At 32.0% G+C, this 22,863-nt stretch overlaps 1 protein-coding gene across 1 annotated transcript in view; it reads right to left on the minus strand.

Annotated features, from left to right (window-relative positions):
- Nucleotides 1-22,863, minus strand: part of LRP1B (LDL receptor related protein 1B) — a 1,191,264-nt gene that overhangs the window by 195,113 nt on the left and 973,288 nt on the right. Inside the window, 5 exon segments of the mRNA XM_049772845.1 lie at nt 7,963-8,082; nt 9,872-9,991; nt 10,122-10,238; nt 17,055-17,148; nt 22,645-22,793. Coding sequence (XP_049628802.1) covers nt 7,963-8,082; nt 9,872-9,991; nt 10,122-10,238; nt 17,055-17,148; nt 22,645-22,793 — 600 coding nt within the window.

Genomic DNA, 22,863 nt, shown 5'->3' on the forward strand with positions numbered 1-22,863 from the left:
CCTCCTAACAGCAATAAAGGGATGGAAAATAAATTTAAATATTAAAATAAAGATTTGAGGAAAGTTTGGATAACACTCAATGATGCTGATGCTCATGGCTTACTCATGCTCTTCACTCAAGAACTACTCCAAGCAATGCTCAAGAACTTATGGGATGCTGGGGATCAAGCCATGGTTGGCTTCATGGAATGCAAAACCCTACCCATTATACTGTCACTCTGACCCCTAAAATAAAGATTCCTTTGTCACTTCACAATCTTTACTACTATAGAGCTCTTGTCAGTTACAGCAAAACAAGTTGACTGAAGGATTCTTCTTGGGCCTGGCTGAGAGAATACTATATCATAGGTTCAATTTTCTGGGAAGCAGATTCTGGAAGTGATTTGCATGTCAGATTATCATTAAAAAATGCTATTAGGAAGAAAACTGAATGAGCAAAGGAAAAAGTTTTGTTTTGGTCCCAACCAATGCTATCTGTGAGCTGCAGAATACTCTGGATTCCAGATGGCCCTTTTGAATAGTTCTGAGTTAGGGTGATGGCATTGTATCAATTCTTATCCATTAGTCATGAATTTACATTTATGAGGCATAAAACTCCCACTTCTTAAGATAGGTTGTGCTCCAATCCCTGGTTAGTAAACATAAAAGTTGACATATATTTGTGAAATTATCTTACTTCTTTGTGGGATGTAGAGAAACAATGTCTGCTTTTTGCAATTCTTCTTTAGATTCTTTTTTTGAGGGGAGGGACACACCCGGTGACACTCAGGGTTTATTCCTGGATACCCACTCAGAAATCGCTCCTGGCTTGGGGGACCATATGGGACACTGGGGGATTGAACCTTGGTCATCCTGGGTCAGCACTGCTAATAAAAATGTGTATACATACATTTTAATTGTTTTCTCATGGACAGGAGTGAATCCCGAATACAGCCAGGTCTGGCCTCCCCAAAACAAAAATACACAAACAAAATAGACAAATAAATAAAAACATGAATAAAATAAAATTCATGTACATCTGCAATGTTTTTCTAAATACAGAACTTCATACATTATTCATTCCTGAAAAAAAAAAAAGTACACAGAACTACTCTTGAGATATTTTCTTTAAAATCATGGCACTTTTGTTTGCTAAATACTATTTCTAAATGTTAATGCTAGGATGAAACAGAAATTAATACAATTTTTAGAAATAAATGTTAATAGTATGAGTTATTTTTTAATAATTAGTCATTCATTTGAAAGCCAATTTCTTCCTCAGACTAAATGTAGGCATTTTATAATTTAAAATGATCTTGACTCTAAGGTTAATAGACTTTGGCATCTGGATGTTGTCATATCTATTAGGACATTATTTGTAACCAAGATTATAATTAATACAGCTGAGTAGAGGAATAAGACTTTGTAATGTACAGGATCAGACTGTATTCAATGTTTGTGACTTATTTACCAGTAAAAAAATAAAATGTAAGAATTGCCTTCAATAAAGAAATAATATTCATGTTGATGCACTGGAATTGTGGAAAATGTTTATCTTCAAATTATGTGAAATAAAATACCATTAAGATAGAAGGAACTATAGATAATTAAGTGATATTAAATAATACATACAAATATTTTAAAATTTAAACGATATTATAAATTATACACATTTAATTACATATTATAAAAGATACACATAGGGCAATATGTGGAATATGAGGAAAGAAATAATTGTGGGCTCTCAGTTTTTCTTATAGAGATGAGAATATTTTTTAAAATTTCTGTAAGAGTCCAACTGCTTATATTAATTTATAATATAAAATTTTAATGTAAATTTTAATTAAAATTAATATAATAAAAAGGTTTTAGTTTCTCATTGCATGAATCTAGCTTTAAATTCCCCCCATAGACATTTAACAGAAAATAATAGTACACTTTGATCAGTTCTATTTCTGGCTTATTTTGTTTAATTTTTTGGCTTAATACATTGAAATGTTAAATGTATTCATAAAGCCAATACAGTTCTCAAAGCTATAAATGGCATACATTCTTATAATTAAGCTTATTTTTAATGACAGAGTTTAGAGAAAATAAATATGGTAGAAGAAAATAGAAACAGAGTCCACAGAGGGAAGCAATGTGGCAAGAGAGTGCTTTCAGGAGAGAACAATTGAGATTACAGAGATGATATGGAGTTCTAGGTAGTTATAGAAATTAGAAAAACAGAAATGCTTTGCAGGCATCTATAGAACTGTGCATCTAAATTATAAGCCAGAACCTGAAATTAATGGAAAGATAGATTATAAAAACAACTTTTGAGAATCACACTGTGGGAGATCCCACTGTATAAAAATAATGGAGATTTGAATCTGGTACAACTCTGTAAGGGAATATATCCATATTTCTTAAAACGTAGTTAACATATATTTGAAGCTGAGACCTTGAACGAAATTGCTGGAATTGCTACAACTAGGTAATTCTTATTTTGGGGCCAGTATTTAAAGCCAACATTTGGCCAATAGCAAGATTCATAAATTACAAATACCTTTTAAGGCACTGCTAATAAAAATGTGTATACATGCATTTTAAATGTTTTAGCATAGATGAAAAAATCTTAAATACCTTTAAGCAAATAAAATAAATTTATATAATAACTATTAGCAACACATACACAACCCAAAGGTCACAACTATCTTGTTTTCATCATTCTGGATAGAAGAGTGGTAGAATTAATTATTTATTTACATAGAAATCAGACTAGCCTAATACAAAAATCCCTTCCTTACACCTATATTCATTGCAGCACTATTTACCATAGCAAGACTCTGGAAACAGCCAAGATGCCCTTCAACAGACAAATGGCTAAAGAAACTGTGGTACATATACACAATGGCATATTATGCAGCTGTGAGGAGAGATGAAGTCATGAAATTTTCCTATACATGGATGTACATGGAATCTATTATGCTGGGTGAAATAAGTCAGAGAGAGAGAGAGAGAGAGAGAGAGAGAGACGCAAAATGGTCTTAATCATCTATGGGTTTTAAGAAAAATTAAAGACATTCTTGCAATAATAACTTTCAGACACAAAAGAGAAATGAGCTGGAAGTTACAGCTCACCTCATGAAGCTCACCACAAACAGGGATGAATTTAGTTAGAGAAATAACTACGTTTTGAACTATCCTAATAATGAGAATGTACGAGGGAAATAGAAAGCCTGTCTAGAGTACAGGCGGGGGTTGGGTGGGGAGGAGGGAGATTTGGGATATTGGTGATGGGAATGTTGCACTGGTGATGGGTAGTGTTCTTTACATGACTGAAACCCAAACACAATTATGTATGTAATAAAGTTGTTTAAAAAATAAATAAAATAAAAGAAATCAGACTAGAAAGCATTTTTAAACTTATTTGTGATTTTAAATCTAAATGTCTGGATGTAGCTAGCTTGTACAGACTCATAAATTAAGCTCTCTCTAATGCTGGATATAATTAGATAGAAAATTACATAGTTAATTCATTTTGTACATTTATACCTAATGTCTCAAGAGATTACATTATTGGTCATGAACTACTAAGCCATATTTAATTTATGTCTATTCAAATTGGGTTTTATGGACCTCTTAAAATTTAGATTAGCATTAAATTTTATACATTGACAATTGTTATATGACAAGTACCTATAAGATTTCAATAAATACACTCAGTTAATCAATCAATGTGGCATTATTGCAAATGTAAAATCTAAATATTTTAAAGTTGATATCACATTACAGATATGTTAATTTCCTGTATATATGATAATTGTATTTGAATTAAATTAATCTATTGGTTCTCATTAGATTTCTGTTTACTGCTTCTCTCTCTTCTCAAGCCACTATTTTTAGTTAGACAATCTAAATCAGTCAGAATAAAGTAATTCATTTAGAATATGCCAAGTCACAAATAGTTTCAATGCTAGAACTTTAGAATAAAAAAGAACTCAAATATAAAGTCATTAATCCAAATATTGGTTTGTGAAATCAGATTAAATTCATTAAAGTCAAGAATGGCACTACTCACTGCTAGACTCAGTACTGCCTAAAGAAAGGACAGCAAATAATTAAAATACATATGGGTTACAACCAAAATATTCAACATATAAAATTTAGTGACTTAAGTGCAGCTCCTTTAACCTCTATTCAAAACATTGTTAAATTGTGAGAACATTAGCACCTTTGACTAGTGAAACAAACCTCTTATTCTCAGCAGGATTTAGTCGCATGCACAAAGAAACACATACATTCAGGCCAAATAAAATAATTCAGTTTTATAGTTTAACTTTTAAGATGTCTTCTATTTCTTTCAGAGTCAAGAAAACCATCATGGGGGCCGGGCGGTGGCGCTAAAGGTAAGGTGCCTGCCTTGCCTGCGCTAGCCTTGGATGGACCGCGGTTCGATCCCCCAGTGTCCCATATGGTCCCCCAAGCCAGGAGCAACTTCTGAGCACATAGCCAGGAGTAACCCCTGAGCGTTACCGGGTGTGGCCCAAAAACCAAAAAAAAAAAAAAAAAAAAAAAAGAAAACCATCATACATTAAGTGAGAACATTTATTTAATTAACATAAACCCAAGGATTTCTATATTTATTGAAAACTGAACCAATAAGAAAAAGTTGACCTTGCAACTCTTTCAAAAAATGTGATAGTATTTATCTCAAAGGTGGGGAATACAAGTCTGTATGTAAAAACCTCACATTTTAGGATCTAGGCAGAAGAGTTTCCACTCTTCTTCCTGTGGTCCCAGTACTATCCCCTTAAGTGAACCATAGCTCTGGACTCTGAGCACTGAACCTTCAGACCAGAAGCACCAGTGGAGTAACATTGGATGAGCAACAGGGCCTACCAGTACTGTTGGTTGTGTCCCAATTCATACAAAGAGTAGGAATGCTATGTAGTATTATCTTAAACAAATTTTAATATTTTATAAAGATACTTGTGCCTTTGTATACATTGTAGTTCTAATCACAAGAGATTATGTCTGGAAACAACTCAACTGCCTAACAACAGATGTTTGGGTAAAGAAACTGGTATATATACACAGTGGAATGCTACTCAGTCTTAACTATTAAAGAAACTATGGAACAACATGGATGAGACTAGAGGTTATAATGCTTAATGAAGCAAGTCAGAGTAGAGGGACACAAAATCACTTCTTCCACATATGTTATTAAAAATATAGTAAAATAACTATAAAGACCAAAGCAACAGAATTGGAGTTGCAGTCTACAAAACTAAGATTGCCAGATTGCTTGCTGTTTGTGTGTGTGTGATGTGTGTGTGTGTGCACGCGCGCGTGTGTGTGTGTGTGTGTGTGTGTGTGATGTATGATTTTATGTACATGAGGGGTAAGGTGGCCTTGGTGGACAGACGGAGGCACCTGGTGGTGGGTCTGGGGTTAGAAACTGCATACAAATAACTTTCATTTACATATAGTAAATTATGTGATATCAACAAAATTGATAGATAAAAATTGTTTATAAATCAAATGAGCAACTAGTTAGAATATAATTTATAATTGTCTAATGGGAGATCAAAGATTAAGCCTTTATCTTATTTTCACTTTATATATGTATAGTAAAATATAAAGGCCTAAGAATCTACAGTGCTTATTATGGCAGAAAACATGCTATATAATCTAATAAAGAAGTCAAATAACATTTCTCTTATACTGGTAAAATTGATAATGTGTCTTGTAAGCTTTAAAACACACTATTTGCTGATATATAGCTGCAGATTCTAGTTTTAGTTCTACCTTTCGCAATAGTATATATGTTCTTCTTCACCTGTGTTTTCCTTAATAATAAAGTATGAAAAATAAAGAGATTAACTGAGATACTCAAATTTTAACCATGCCATTTACAGAATATGAACAAGATTTTATTATATGTATTGATAGTGATCTTAGTAAGAGTAACTAACACAATATATATATCATAACAAAGTATGTAAGAAAAAATATCAGAAAAACATTAAATCCAAGAAATGAATCAGACAGATAATATTAAGTCATTCCTCTTAGTTTTGGTAACTGATATATAAAGGGTAATAAAAGCAAATGTTTCATAAGTCTGCTAAAACCATAATAATTTCAAAGAACAAATAGGTTATGAATATTATTTGATATCTATGTATTTTAATTATTTAAAAAACCTAATTCCCAATGAGAAAAAATGGTAGTTTTTGGATTGCAATAAAATCAGTCCAACTTTGTGCAAATTTGTGACACACTTTCTTCTCAGCCAAACTTCAATGGGCTCTCTAGAATTAAGAAAGTGAAGAAGCTACTTAGCATGCAGAATCTTATTGTTTAGATGCTGTGACAATACCCTTTCTGTGAGCAACTAAAGTATAACATTGTATTTTATCTATGAGTAGATCAAGACACAAACTACTGATAAGGAACTGAACAATTGGCCAGATGGTTAAATCGAAATAAAGCACTAACGTTCATCTTTTTTGGGGGGGAGTTACACCCGGCAAAGATCAGAGTTTACTCTAAATTGTTCCTTGAGATCTGAGTATTACCAATTCCTGACAGTTCTCATATTAAAAACAATAACAGTATTCTAATGGCATTTCTCTGTCATGATCTATGTATTCAACATATGATTATGTATGATCATTCAATATTTAGCTATTGCATATACTTACAGTTTAGACAAGTAAATATGTAAAATTTCTTTGGAAAACTAGAAATCGTATAACTTATTTCATTGCTTTAATAGTCCTTCCTTTAGGAGTTTCTATGATAAATAGTCTTGTTAAGCTTTTTTCAGAAGGTAAACTTTTTTCCTTGATGATAGAGCTCATCTTTTCTATCTGCTGTCCCTAGGATTTTTGAAAGACATGGTATTGTGATAAACTATACTAGTTGCATGTTCTAAATATAGAGAATATTTGGGAAAACAATTGAGAAAATGATTGTTAGTAAGTATACCTGACATTCAGGGATGTTATTCCACTTAAATAGAATTTCAAAGGACCATAAACATTATTATTATCTCCATATTTTTTATATATATTCTTAAGAGTAACTAGTAAATTCTAGTAAATTCACTCAATCATTCTTTTCTCTGATGATACAATTTCTATTTTAGGTAGGATACATTTGCCTTTTCTAATAAAATAACAAGCTGAGATAAGTTTTTCCTAAGTAATAGGAAGATTCGTCTATTTATCTACAAAGTAGTCTAAACTAATATTTAATAAATGTTGAACGATGAATGATAATGGAACAAGTGATCTTTATTTGAATTATTTTCAAAAACGAATCAAATGTTTTAAGCAAAATGATGTGTCCTTGGGTTTTGCAATGTTATTTTACTATTCTATATTTGAGGGGTCATACTAAGTAGTGCTAAGGGCCTACTCCTAGTTCTGTGACAAAGTTCACTTCTGGTGGGTTTGGAGGACCACAGCGGGCAAACTCTGTCAAAATACCTGGCAAGACCCTAACCCCCCTTTGGATCTCTAAACTAATTGATTTAAGTGAAGATATTATCTCAGTAACCAATGCTAACTTAAGTGATTACTATCATGTACTAAAACAAAAAGGATGCTTTTATCTCTTCCTTTTTTGTCATCTTTTTAAACGAATAAAAATCATTAAGTGTATTTTGAAAAACCATAAATATTTATGCATAAAAGTGAAATATACGGCGATATGAAAATAATTGCAGTTAACATTTTATTAAGTGCTAAATGTTGCAGTACTGGAAGAAATCACTCTGTCTTAATTTTTTATGTCCCTTTTAAAAATAGTCCACTTATAAGCAATTCTCACACTTTCATCTTCCTAAAAATTAACATTTGAAAAGTGAACACAGAGACAAAGTGTTAAGGCTTTCGTTTCATCCTAGTGGTGAACAAACCCTTACTTTGTAGTCATCTCCTATGAGGATACAATTATAAGTGACAAAATACGTGGTCAGAAAACACTTACCACAGTTGGCCTCGTCGGATGCATCTGCACAGTCTGGGTCCTCATCACAAACCCACAGCTTGGAAATGCAATGTTTGGTAGATTTACATTGGAAATAGTCTGGCGAACAGCTGTTTTCAGCTTAAGAGGAAAACAACTATTAAAATATATCTTCTGATAAGAACAGAATTTGTTTTGTTTTGTTTAGTTTTGGGGGAAGACCAGGTGGTCTCAGGATTAACTCCTGACTGTGCTCAGAAATCAGTCCTGGCAAGCTCAGAGTACCATATGGAATGTTGAGACTTGAACCTGGGTCAGATGCATGCAAAGCAAATGCCCTACCTATTCTGGCCCAAGGACAGAACTTTTTTCAAAGTAATTAGGCAAATATTTAAGACAGTCAATTGAACATGTATTTCCTTTAATTACATGGCCCTAAATTGGAAGGTTTTTAGCTTTCATATATATAATTATAAGTATATATATGAAAGTACTAATCTATCCGTTGACCCTTATTAAAATGCCAAAAAAAAATCTGCAGTAATACATTTGTTCTATTTCCAAATTTTCAAACAACCCAGAGCTGATTAGGTATTGTAAAACTAGTTTTGAAAACAAAGATTTTGAGAATTCACATTATTTTTCTGAAAAAAAAAAAATTAGGGCTTAAACAAATATACATTTTTAAACTTATAAAAGACTAACCTCATAATGTATTAGTGAATGAGAAAAAAATGATTTTTAAAAATATTTAGTTTTTGTTGGTTCTTTTCAGAAAGAGGCAAATAGCAAATTCAAACTATAAAGTGCATCACAAAACAGTCAGTTTAATGGATCGGTTTCCAGAATGTCTAACCATAAAGAAGTAGTACTGACTTTATTCGGAATGCACCATTTTAATCAAATTGCTGGATGACTGCACATTATTTACTGATAAAAGTTTTAAAATAAAACTTCAGCATGACAGAAATGTGGATTGCAGATTTGTTGAAATCCTTTAACTTTACAGGTACTTTATCATTCAGGATGTGCTGTGTGGTTTGTATAGATGTGTATACATGTGTCTATGTTATGTATTGTGTCCACCTACATAAATGAATGTGTATTTTGGAAAAAGTTTCACATTCTATGTATGTTAGAAAGTAGAAATAAGGATTAAACAAGACTTAATACATAGATGTATACAAATATGTGTTTTTTTATATTTTCTTAAGATATATGATTTTATTCTTTTCCTATTTTTCTTATATTTTTTAATCTCTCAACAGGTAACCCTGTCTGTATAGCTGACATCTTTATGGGCTGTTTGTTACAACACCCATAATTAAGCTCAGAGCTCATTCTTACCCTAGGCCATTTTTAAATTTGGAGTAACATTCCAAGCTCTCTATCTGGATGAAATCATCTCAGTTCATGTGGTGACATTTGTGTTTGAATCCATAAACTTGTGATTTAGGAAAGATACTTTAAAACTGAAATATCTTCCAGGCCCCTATTCATAAATTTACAAATAATTTTATTGTATAATTTTGCCCCAGTTTCTATTTATTATGTATTCAATATGAATTCCATGAGGCAAAGACATTCTCTAGTTAAAATGGAATTGATTTTTAAATAACTAATGATGCAATAGAAAATGAAAACATATATCCTTTACATAGATTTTAAAAAATAAATTTAATGATAGCACTATAATTAAACATATTTTTTGACTTTTTAAGGAATGATATGAATAATTGTTATACCAATATTTTAATATTAATTATCATATTTTATCATATCATATCACATCATAAGTAACTATTTGGAATTATTTTCTCATAATTTTGTTATATTTTTGTGTAGTCTAAATGAAATGAATCTAATAATTCTTAGACAAATTTCAATTTGAAGTCAAGAGTAAGATAAAGCAACAGTTAGGTTAACTTACGACAATCCTTTTCATCTTCTTCATCTCCACAATCATTTTGACCATTGCATCTGAGGTTTATAGGGATACATTTTTGGTTCTTGGTACACTTGAATTGACCTGAGAGACAGACGTGGGTGTCTACAAGATAGAAAGAACAAAAATCCTAAAATAAAAATTGTGCCTGAATTTAAATGAGTGGGGGCATAATCAAACAAAAATAAATGTATGTTTACATCTAATGAAATATGACAAGAACTTAATCACATACCACAGTTGAGTTCATCAGAATTGTCTCCGCAGTCATTTTCTCCATCACAAATGAATGCTGGCAAAGCACAGAGACCAGTTCCACACTGAAATCTCCCTGGTTGACATTTAAATTCAGCTAGTAAAGGAAAATATGGGAATCATAAAATAACAAACTTATCTTAAGATTTCTTAAACCGAGCACTTCTTATATGCAAAATATTTATTATATTAAAAATTATAACACGACGTGAATGTTTTGTATCCAGATTCAAATACACAGGTAAACTATGAGTTACTCAAATACCCTGATTATGCTTCATAAATAAGTAAGAAGGGAATAAAAACACATAAATATTAATCACACAAAGGCACATAGAAGGTCTTCACATTATGGGGGAAATCTACTGATAATTTAAATGACAGAATGAACTTTATTTATTTATTATTTATAGTAATAGTGTCCCCAAAACATTTGAAAAACATTTCTTTTTTACCACTTGGCCATCTGTGCTGCACAACCACAACTGTGACTTTTAGCTATCACAGTTAAAATTAGTTTTATTGGTAGTTATTTCTCTAATACTATTTATACATATATTTATCATTGAATAAATAATATTTTGTAACTTATTGGTAGTTACTTCTTTAATACTATTAATACATATGTTTATCATTTATTAAGTAAATATTTTATGTTATTTATCGAATTTTTATAAGTTACTTTAGAGGTTCAAATATTTTTTCTATATATAAATAATAGAGCAGTGCTAAAAAGCATTATTAATTTGACATTTACTCTGTTTCAGGGACAGGTCAAGTGTTTTCTAATACAGTATTAATTGAATCTCATCATGACCTTTTTTTCACCTCAGCATCTCCAGGATCATTTTTTCAATCAGAAAACAAAGTCTTGTGGATATTAATAATTCACACAAAGATATGCAAGTTTCAAGTGCCAGACTAAGAATTCATCAGAAGTCTGTAATTATATTTTCTATGATACTCCTTATAACAAAGACTATACTGGAAAAATATATGAAGGTCACTGGCCTTTCCAATTATTTTCCAGCAAGGAAACTTCTTTAGTAGTTAAAACTTATATGAAAATTTTTTATTGAATTGTGAAGTTGTCTGAGAAATTATTCTTTGCCAAAATTAAAGAAATGAACCTATTTTTTGACTGACGGAATTATTCTTCTAGATTATCATTATTACTGACACTGAAATTAAAATGAAGGTTATTATTTCAAACTTGTCAATCATATACTAATTAATATATTTTACATTTTGTTTAGCAAGTAATTTATTCTTTTATAATTACAATTTTAATTACAAATTCCAATAACAGTTTTAGTACTTGACTTTCATAGAAGTAAGTTCTAAATATTAAGCCATTTATCTCAAATTTAGACACTGACTTATCACATTAAATATTTAAACTATGTGACTTTTTAATTTTATTGTGTCATAAATGCCTTGATTTCCAATATCCTTTGAATTCATATATTCATATATGTAGAATTCCTTTAGTGTTCCTTTACTACAAAAAACTTTACAAGATGGTATATTGTTAATAATAAATTTTAATTCCAGGGAAATAATAGGAAATCCAACTGACCTTCAAATATAGCTCTAGAATGATCTTCAGTGTATCAAAATATTATAGAATATATAATATAGAAGTGATGTCAAGAATTCCTGCTATCACTCACTATATTTTAAAATGTAATGTGGCAACTTTTTTTTAAGTGTGTGAACCTAAAATAAAGAAATCCGGGAACCTCTTCAGAGAAAGTGTAGGTATCATTAGTATTTTATAAATATCTAAATTTTGGTGATAGAGCTACTTAAAATTTATTTCTATGTAGTTTATTATCTGGGTCATTTTTCTCATGACTCTGACTCTCAATATAATGAGCCATGTTTATAGATGTTTAGTGTGGTGTTAAAAAGAAAATATACATTTTAACCATCACTCCACAATGCTCACAATTTTAGATTGTTCCTAGGAAAGGAAATGGAATACCAAAGATGCAGAGGAAAATACTAGAATAGATTTCTAAAGTCTGTCTATATGCGTGTATGAGTTTCTATACAGTGGTCTTCTCTCTGATTGTGAAACCTAAACTGTAAACAATCCATCTCTATAGTGCATATAACCTCGCTTATGTATTACACCTCCCCACTCACTTCAGAATCCCTTCTACCCAATCCTAATCAGTTATCCCTCTTTATTTAACCCTCTTTACTCTCAGTTCTTAACTCATTAGGCACCAGCCCCGACCTCCTGCCCCAACAAACCACCACTCAGCTCCTAAACAAAAAGACACCCTCTCAGTCCCACATTTCATGCCCGGGCAAGAAACTACAACCAACATGCCTGCTGACTCATCCTATGTGGCCCTTTTCGCCCCCCTCAAAACGTAGATTGTTGGATGGTACTGGCTTCAGCTTCAGAAAGAACCCCAGCTCAAGGACACTACCTGAACCCGTAGTGCTACAAATCATGTCTCAAACTCAAGACAAAGGTGAGTGATAAAAAAAAAAAAGTGCCTTGGATTTCACCCCCCACAAGAATATCTCAAAAGACCTAACTGGGAGGCCTATATTGCCTTTGTATGTTCAATATATTTATAATAATGTATCTTAGGGGTGTTTATTCCCAAATATAAAGGTAGCCTCCTCCATCACTTTTTTTCTTCAATTATTTTTCTTTTATAAATTCATCTTTATTTATTTGTTCTATTTTATATATATACATATTTTCTTTATCCTCACATGTATTGGTGCAGCTTGGTATGAAAACCGAGAAGAAAAAGTCTTACCTGGGATAAAAGTTCAGGTCAAAACCAGAGAACAGAGACTGTAACCTGTCATTTTTACCCACAATAGCACCAGCAATGCAATATGACACCATATGCTTTTGCATAGGCACAGTAAAAAAGGGGAAACCATATACACAGAAACAAGATCTTATCTTCTAGGGATACGAACTCATACATTTTATAGTACAGGGGGGCCTCCCATCTGAACATGTGTCATGTGGATACAACTCAGTCTCCATGAGATTGAACAGTGTTCCTCCAACCCCGAACCCCAAATCCCAAACGTAGAACTGATACAGCTCCCTGCAACAACACCAGGAACCAATCTGCTGGGAAATCTCTAACACTGCTCTGGCACCAACTTGCACCAGTTCTGATATGACATACAACGAACAAACGATAACTTGATGTCCTGTCACATCATCTAATGGTAAGAGGAATTCAGAAGACATGTCGTCCTTTGATCTGTGCAAAAACCACGAGTGCTAACTACAGAAGACTGAATTTGACAATCATGACTGGACAGAACTTATCCTGGGATCAATAAGAAAAACCCTACCCTAGGTTGTAGCCTAAGATTTGTACAAAAATCAAGATCTCTAATCACAGAGGCTCAGCTTTGATAACAGAGACTGAGCAGAACTTTTGGAACCATAAAGAAGACTCTATCCTAGGCTTTGGCCTAGGGATCTGAGCATAAACCAAGACCACTCATTACAGAAAACTGATTATAACAACAATGATGGAACAGAACTTCTAGAACCATAAAGACTCTATCCTAGACCTTGTCCTATGACCAGAGCAAATACAGAGCAAGATCTTTAGCTACAGAGGACTGATTTTATCATCTACAACTGAGCAGAAAGTTTCCTGGAACCACAAAGAAGACCTTGGGGAAAGATAATGAACATGTATGAAGCCAGTAGTCGTTCCCATGACAGTATGCTTCAAGGGCGGAGAAACCCTGAATCTCTTAGGCCAAGGGAACTCCCTTTCTTATTTCCCCAATAACTAATGTGCCTATGCAAAAAAAAAAAGGGGGGGGGGCAACAAAACCTTGCCACACCAGCACTCCTTTTTTATTTTTTTTCTTGTTTTTTTCTTTTTTACTTCTCTTTTCTGTTATTTTTCTTTTTTTCTTCCTTTTTCACTCTTGTAGCTATTATTTATTACTTGGTGATTCTTTGCTGCTGGGTGCTCTTTATCTTTTGGTAGCTGCTTTTTTTCTCTTTTTTTTCTGTGTCCCCTCCCAGTAGAACCATAGAACTCGAGTCATCTTGTTTACCTCATGAATTGTGGGGGAAAATAAAAATAAACCGTACCAGGACCAAACAGCCATATGAAAATTGAGTGGAATTAAAAAATGATCTGACTTAAACATCAAACCGAAAGTAAACAACCGAATCGATACCCTATCTACAACAAGCTATATACAGAGGGGAACAGTTTCACTAGCACACTGAGGACAAAGGGGAGATATGGGACACATGCTGGGAAAAGGGGTGGAGGGAGGAGGATAACCCTGGTGGTGAGAATGGCCCTGATTCATTGTCACTATGTACTTTAAATACTACTGTGAACGATTTGTTATTCACTCTTTAGTCATAATAAAAATTATATTAAAAAAAACAAAAAATGTTTAAACAGAGGCTCTTAGATTAGCGCTCTCTCTCACAATCAGATTTTCTGGGAACCAAAAATTTATAGGAATTTTTCATTATTATTATGCTTATAGCATACCTTAGATTAAAATGTTATTCAGAACTGCAAATAATAATTTTATAAGAATATTCATTCCTATTACATATAGATCATTATAGAGATACTTCATTCAAAATGACTTAGTGAATCTTGGCAGGAAAAACCATCATAATATTAGAATTAGGTAAATACACACATTATCACTACTTTATAAGTTAGAAAAATGCATTTCTCTTATTTAATATAACAAGCATAAGTGCTTTTTTGCTGAGAAATTAGGTAATGAACGAATATCAACCCCTTAACCCATATTGTTTATCATTTCTTTGATATTTATAAGACAATTAAATCATTCAGACAAAACAGTATACGTACTGCAAAAAGTTACATCTTATTTACTGGATGAGGCCTACCAAGTGGTTCTCAAAAGGCACAGCCTCTAAGCTGCATAGTTTATGCTTGTGAAAGGGTTAGCAGTACTATTAAGAACCTAAAGTGCTGACCAAGGTCATGACTATGGGTCACTAGAGTTTCCAAGAGTGGCTTCTCAGTGATCTTTGGGACTATACTGGTGCTATGAGGCAAAGAGCAGAGTGGTGACTTTGAAAGAGTGTCAGGCTCTTGTGAGGCATGTATCCTCATTTCTGCACTACTTATCTGGCCCCAATTAAAATTTTCTACCTATACACTTTACATAAATAAAAATAAATACTATATTTCAAAAAAGAAGAAGCTATGAAACTTGAAAAAACATCAAAACAATTGGGTGCTGAGTCATAAGTATAACATATAGGAAGTTTGTCTTGTATAAGGCAGATCCGGGTTTGATTCCCAAATACTTTATGGACCTTTGAAACAGAAATGAGTGATCCCAGAGGACAAAGGCAGAGTATGTCTTGACCATTGCCAGATGGGGTCCAAAACCAAAACAAAATTAAAACCAAAATAATAACAAAACCCAACAAATCTTGGGAACATGATAATGGTATCAGTTTTATTATATCAACTAAATATTATTTATAGTGATTAAGTAAGCAAGTAAGTAACAAGATTCTACATTTGAAATGGCTTTGTAATTGTATGGTACAAATCATTTTAGTAGAAAATAGTTAATTTTCACTTTAGTAGTATACTTTTTTTTAAGTGTCAAACCTAAGGATCTTGTACTCAACTCTGGCAAATGCATGGTGACTCTACACTGGAGTATCTAAGAATCATGACTGATTAGAAGCATGTTAAATTTGACAGAAGTATTTAACATAGTGTAAATTATGAAGGCCTTTCTCATTGCCAAGTAAAGACAATATTGAAAGATGTCTAAAAACGTACGACCAAAACTATCCAATTATAGTGAGATATCAGGGCATAAATGGTAGTTACTTCCTATCATTTTTGTTCTTTTTTCAAAGCAAACATATATTTAACTATTTGTTTTATTTTTGGGTCACAGCTAGTAATTTTCAGGACTTATCTTGTCATCACATTAGGTATCACTTTTTGGACTCCAGGGACCATATAGGATGCCAATCAATCCCAGGTCAGCATCCCTGAAAGTCAGGAGTCATACCTGCTGTACTATATGGCTCTTACTTCTCAAGAATATATTTCAAAACATAGATGAGGCAAGCATCCTACTGGGGCTGAAATTAAGTGTTTATTTAAGGAAAAAGAAAAGTAGCAAAGTCACTTCCACAAGCACAGCATGAGAGTCCTAGAAGTAACAGCCTTGATAGTTATTTTAAAGCAACTAAACTAAATCACCCAACAACAATTTTAAAGGCTTACATTAGAATAGCTGACTTAAGGAATGCCCGATATGTTAATACTTACTAGACAATTTTTTTTTCAAAATATTCTACCCCTTAAAGAAAATATTTTAGGGATCAGGTGGATAGTATGAAGGTTAAGGTGCATGTAATATACAAGGGAACCCTAGTATAATTCCTGGCAAAGAGCACAGTGGTTTCTGGGTCTTGAGGGCCATGGGGTACTCATATTAAACCAACTGGGTTAGAAAAAACATCAGGCTACCTGAGCAAAGTGTAGTAAACCCAAAAGGTAAAAGAAAAAAGAATGATTTTAGATTTTAGTCTTTTCAAAGCATTTTAAACATTTTTCCATTTTTGGTTACAATTTATTATGGACATATCAAATGTGAATCATGATAGTATGTCTAGATAAATAAATATATGATGAAAACAATGAGTTATACTAAAAAAGCAAACATTAGAGGAAGAAAAATTGGAGGGTGTCTTTTTGAATATAATAATTATCAGACTCATACCCAAAATATTTAATTGCATTTTTAAAGATTGACATAAAAAAACTATTTTAAAGACATATCACAAGGTAATATTTTAGATCATTGTCAGTTGTCTGCATCTGAGATGGAGGGAAGTCTTATTCAAAATTCTTAGTATACTTACGACAGTCATCAGGCTCATCTGATCCATCACCACAGTCGTCAACAGTGTCACATTTCCACCAGAATGGAATACATTTATCCGTTTTGCAACGAAACTTTAAAAAGAAGAGAAAATAATTTGAAAGAACAGTTCACATCTAAAAAGTCTCCAGAGCACAGCAACCTAGCTTACTACTCCCTTGGCAGAAACGTGAACTATGGTGGTCTCAGAGCAAACTACGGTTGGAAATAAATGCAAAACACGAAGCAAAATGTTCCACTAGGGAAAGCACATTGTTCAGATAAGCCTCCTGAGGTTTCCTCAGCACAATCAAGTTCATCTATTTACATACAGTATAAAACTGCGTTAACAAAACGACTGAATTAAATCATAACTACAGAGAAAATGTGGTCTACCAAGTTTAAATAATTTTATATGGTACTTTGAAGAAAACGTGTGCTAAACTCTGAATAGGTCTAACAGATCAGAATATTAGAATTTAATGTTATACATAATTTAGTTACTTTGAATTAATTTAATTGCATTTTCTTATAGATCTTAAATAATTCAATTAATATCTTTCAGCTTTTGTTTTGTAGTTACGCAAGTGGACCTGGAGATAATTTAGAAGATCCTCTCCAGCTGTGACATGATGCAATTTCATGGAACTCTCTGAACACAAAATATGCTGCCTACATAGTTATAATATTTACTCTGTGAAAACTTAAGGTAGTTGAGATCAATATAGTTGTACATATTTATAATGCTTAATGAATGAAGACAATCTCTGATGGTAAATTAGAAGTTGCTATAATAAAGCTGCAACAAATATAAGATTAAATTTGTTTTTCTATTAGATATTTTTAAAATAGAAAATTATGGATATTGTAATAAATTAATTTTATAAAATTATTCTTTAAAATATTATACACTAATATGTTTTATTTTTCCTTTTAACCTCTTTATAAGTCTTGATGAGTAATAAGTAAATCATCAATTATTTAGGGAAATGCATTTTTTGTTTGATATTTAAGGTTTTGTTTTCTTCTGGGGCCACACTCTGGAGTTTTCAGGAATTATTCCTGGTTCTGCACTTAGGAGTCAAACTAAGACAGCATAGTAACTATATGGGGTGTCAGAGAATGAATCTAATTTAGCCAGATGCAGGAAGAGTTGTACAGCTATGCTCTCTCCAGCACATTAAGGGAATATATATTTTAAAAGTCCCTGCCTTTTTAAATACCATCATATGGTAGATTAAGTCAGAATTTGTTGATATGTTATTCAGCTATGTATAATGAGTTGCTATTTAGAACATGGGTGAGATGCTATTAAGGAAAAAACTCAGAGGCTTATTTTATATACTTTTTTTTTTATAAGGACAGAAAACTGATCTGACATCCATTCCTTGAAACAGAGCACTGATTTATTATTTCTACTAATAAGTACTGACCAATTACATAGAAATCAAATAACATGAGTGAATGCATTCCATAGTAATCTCTGGCATTAAACTTACCTCTTTCTTTACAATATCCAGTGGTAAATCTAATCTAACAAGATTAAAAAAGCTAATCTAAATAAATTCATTTTTCAAACAGAGACCATATCTATCTGAAATAGGTGCCATTAAATGATTTAACTTTAAAATGATTATTAGGATAATTTTATTGCCTTTATATTAAAAGCAATATTGACTTCTAAGACTCAAACTTAGTTTCTTAATACTGTAATAAATGTCAAATCAAATCCAAACAATGTTTATGATCTATAATATTTCACTAAAAAAAAGAACAGAAATACATGCTTGTTTCTAATGATAGCTGTTATAAGGAAACAATCTGACACTTACTGAACATATATAGTGAAATAGATACCTAAGAAAAGAGAAACTTAATAAAAATGTTTTTAATTAAGTAGAGATTAACTAGAGAGAAAAATACTTATATTGTGTGGTTTACAAATTTGTGTTTTATAAAATTGTGAATAGCTTAGGATAAACTTGTGAAATTTGGGGGAAAAGGCCATAAAAGAGGGCCTAGATAACACAGCCTTTAAGGTATCTTTAACGAGGCTTTGATCCCAAGTACAACATGTGGTCTCCTGAGCACTCTCAGTAGTGATCAATAAACAGAGTTAGGAGCAAGTCCTGAGGATATCTTTGGCCTCACAATATATTACTAAAATTGTAAAATGTTTGTAGATATTATATTTATGAATATAGCACAATGCCTTCAAAATAATTACCTAAAGTAAGGAATAAAGTTTTATAAAATATTCTAACTCCACAAAATTTTTCTCTACAATAAAATTCATTGAAATCATATTTCACCCTATTATGAACTTAACACATTGGCCTGATATTATTTTCAAAACTATTTTCATATAGAAGTTATTCTGTTTTTCCTACAAATCAATAAAAGCGGGATGATATTTATCTAACATGCTTTTTGCCAGAATTTTAACAGAACACATATAATCTCGATAAATTTTCTAAAAATATAGTTATAAAGCTAACAGTTTGCATAAAATTTTCACTAACTTCAAATAATAATTTGGTTCTAGCCTTTATTCAACTTGTTGGCACATAATAGAGTTGATTCCTAGTAATTTTTTCATACTTTTAAGGGGAGGTATTATTTTCCACTAGCAAATATAAGGAACCAAACACTATATCCAACAGTTATGATTTGCTTTGATTAACTTTGCTTGTGGTTATTGCTGATGTAAACAGAGGGAAACATTACCTTGATAGAATAAAGGCATATAAATAAATGAGGTGTTGCCAGGGTACATAGTACCTGAGCACATATTACTCTGTCTCCCCTCTTGAGATGTGTAATTTCATGATTGGTTTTGCATTGGTGCTCGCTATCTGCAGTGATGGAGCCCAACTCTCTCTTTAGCACATTATTCTTACTCTCTCTTTCTTCCCATCCGCTCCCTCCCCTTCCTCAGTACCTCCAAATAAATCTGGTCTTTACTTCAAAAAAGAAAGAGCTAAATGGAAGCAACTTCATTGTATATTACACATGTGAAGTCATTACTTCTTTTTCAGAGTACATTAGTAGAAAATATTAAACTCTACTGAATATATTTATTTATAATTACGATTTGGAAAAATATCTAAAATGTTTCCTTTCAAATTCATTGACATTATCTGATATAAATAAATGCTGACAATAAAAAATTATGTGACATAATGATGTTCCTTGTCATTTCATTTTCAAAAAGAATACAAAACGACTTTACAATGTGAGGACAAAGTAAAACATGTATGTTACATTGTATGCTAATAAATATTTTATTCATTACTTTCCAAGGAAGATATCTTTTTTATTTGTGTATATTTTAAAGTACATAAGTACAGTAACATTAAAAAGATTAATGCTAAATATAAATATATAACATTCTTTATAGTTATAAAGACTAACAAGACTAACATCCAAGACTAACATTCATAAAAGAAATTGCAAATTGCAATTATTATACACATGAGAAAGCTATAAAGAAACTACTAAATATATGTCAACTAAACTAAATGAATACAAGAGTGAAGATAAATTCCACACACTGTGAAATTTAGTTGAAATAGAAGTTCTTATTTTAAATATGTGGAAAGCAATCTAAAATATACTTTTAATTTTCACATTAATATGATTAAAATAGAAATTAAAAGTTTACAAGAATTATATTTAAATTTATATTTATCAAATGTTCATTTGTAATCCTAATGTGATTTCTATTAGTTTGATACCCTACATTTTTAACAAATTGGTGTAATGTTTGATATTTAATTAAATATAAAAAATCAAAACTCAGATATATAGGTAGAAAAAAATCACTCTGGGGCATCTTTATTGTCAATAATTATTTTTAAAGAAAAAGGGTGTTTCATAAAGTAACTATTTAGATCACATAATTTTTGAATTAAGAAATCTAGACACTTTTCACCAATTGTCTGTATGCTATTACTGACTCAGGTATGAGTTTGGGTAGAGGTGCAATACAGAAATGCTATTTGTGAGTTCTGTTCGTGTAAACTATATATATGCATATATAAAAGCCTTAGTTATATGATTTGTGGAAAACTGAAACCTTAACACAGTCACATGCCCGCAAGCCTGAAGATGCCAAATTCTGTCTGCACCATTGTATCTACCCCGTGGTCAGGAATTAGATTCCTCGTAAGTCCCTGTATCCTCTGTACTCAAAACCATGTAGATGTGCTAGCACTTCTGTGTGAAAACATTACTAAATCCTGGTAATTGAAGATCTAAAATCAATGCTCAGCAGTGTAGCATCAGAAATTAAGCAAGCAAGCACTAGAGAAGAAATTCATCAAACTCAAAGAATGATTACAGGGGATGAGATACTCATATAAATAGAATATAAATAATTAATAATATATTAACTGTATTACATTAACACATAGCACAGTGATCGAGCATTTGCCTCACATGTGGCTAACCAGGAAGGGCCTGGGTTCAATCGCCAGTATTCCATATGGCCCCCAAGCAAGGAGAGATTTTTTTGTGCAGAGTCAGGAGCAATACCTGAACTTCCAGGTATTACCAGGTATGACCCAAAAACAAAAACCACAAAGGAAAACATTCTTGGCATACACACACCATACACACACCATACACACACACACACAAACACACACACACACACACCATTATTCATTACAGCACTCAGTACAATAGCTAAGATTTGGAGTCAACCAAAATGTACAATGACAGATAACAGAATCTTAAATATGTGGTACATAGACAAAATTGAATAGTATATAGTTATATAGTATGTATATATATATATAGTATATAGGTATAAGGAATGATAAAATAATGCAATTCACTATAACATGAATAGAACTAGACAAAATAGCATACTAAGTAAGACAAAAACAAGGTTAAAAATAGGATATCACTTATATGTGGTATTTAGAATAATTATGTGAGAGAATACAGTGGTTTAAAAGGAGTCAAGGCTAGAGTAACTTGGCTCCCAATAGGCAGGTAAAGGAAAGAAAGAGAGTAGAGAGGAAGGTGATATGATAAGCAATGAAAGGTAGGGGTCAATAGAATTTAGATACATTATTGGTGTTAAAGGGGTGAATACTCAAACCAGAGTCAACAAAACTTCCTATCAACCACAGAGTCAACAAAACTTCCTATCTCCCTCCCTTCCATGTCTTTCATTCATTCCTTTTCTTCTTCCACACCCAGAAGTGCTCAGGACTTAATCCTGGCTCTGAGTTTAAGGATCACTCTTGGAGAGGCTCAGGGTTACTATATGTGGTGTAACAGATAAAAACTTGTTCAGATATATTCAAGTTAAGTTCCCTTGCTAGTGTACTATCTCTCTATCCACACGAATATTTTTCCTTTATAACTGTAGCTCTAGTTTCTCAGGTCACTCTTAAATGATCATTATTACATATTGTCCTTTTTGTTCTTGACACTCCCTAGATAAATGGCTCATTTCATATGATAACTTAAAATTACATTTTATATAAATGATTCATGTAAAAATTTAAATGCAGGAAGAACCATAATTTATAAAGATTTCCCACATGCCAGAAAATATTTTATAGATCTTTACTTACCTGACTGGCTGTACAGTTGGATAAACAAGTCCTATTGTCATTTGCAAGATAAAAGTTTGTGGGACAAGCACAAGTATGTGTTTTTTCTGGAGCCAAAAGACACAGATGGCTACATCCTCCATTATTGATCATACAGAGATGTTTGGATACTAAAGATTAGAAATAAATAACAAATAGTAGGATAATGAAGGTCAATAATGCAATGGGATTAGACAGAGG

The sequence above is a fragment of the Suncus etruscus genome, chromosome 5 (genome assembly GCF_024139225.1).
Source record: "Suncus etruscus isolate mSunEtr1 chromosome 5, mSunEtr1.pri.cur, whole genome shotgun sequence".
Taxonomy (NCBI): domain Eukaryota; kingdom Metazoa; phylum Chordata; class Mammalia; order Eulipotyphla; family Soricidae; genus Suncus; species Suncus etruscus.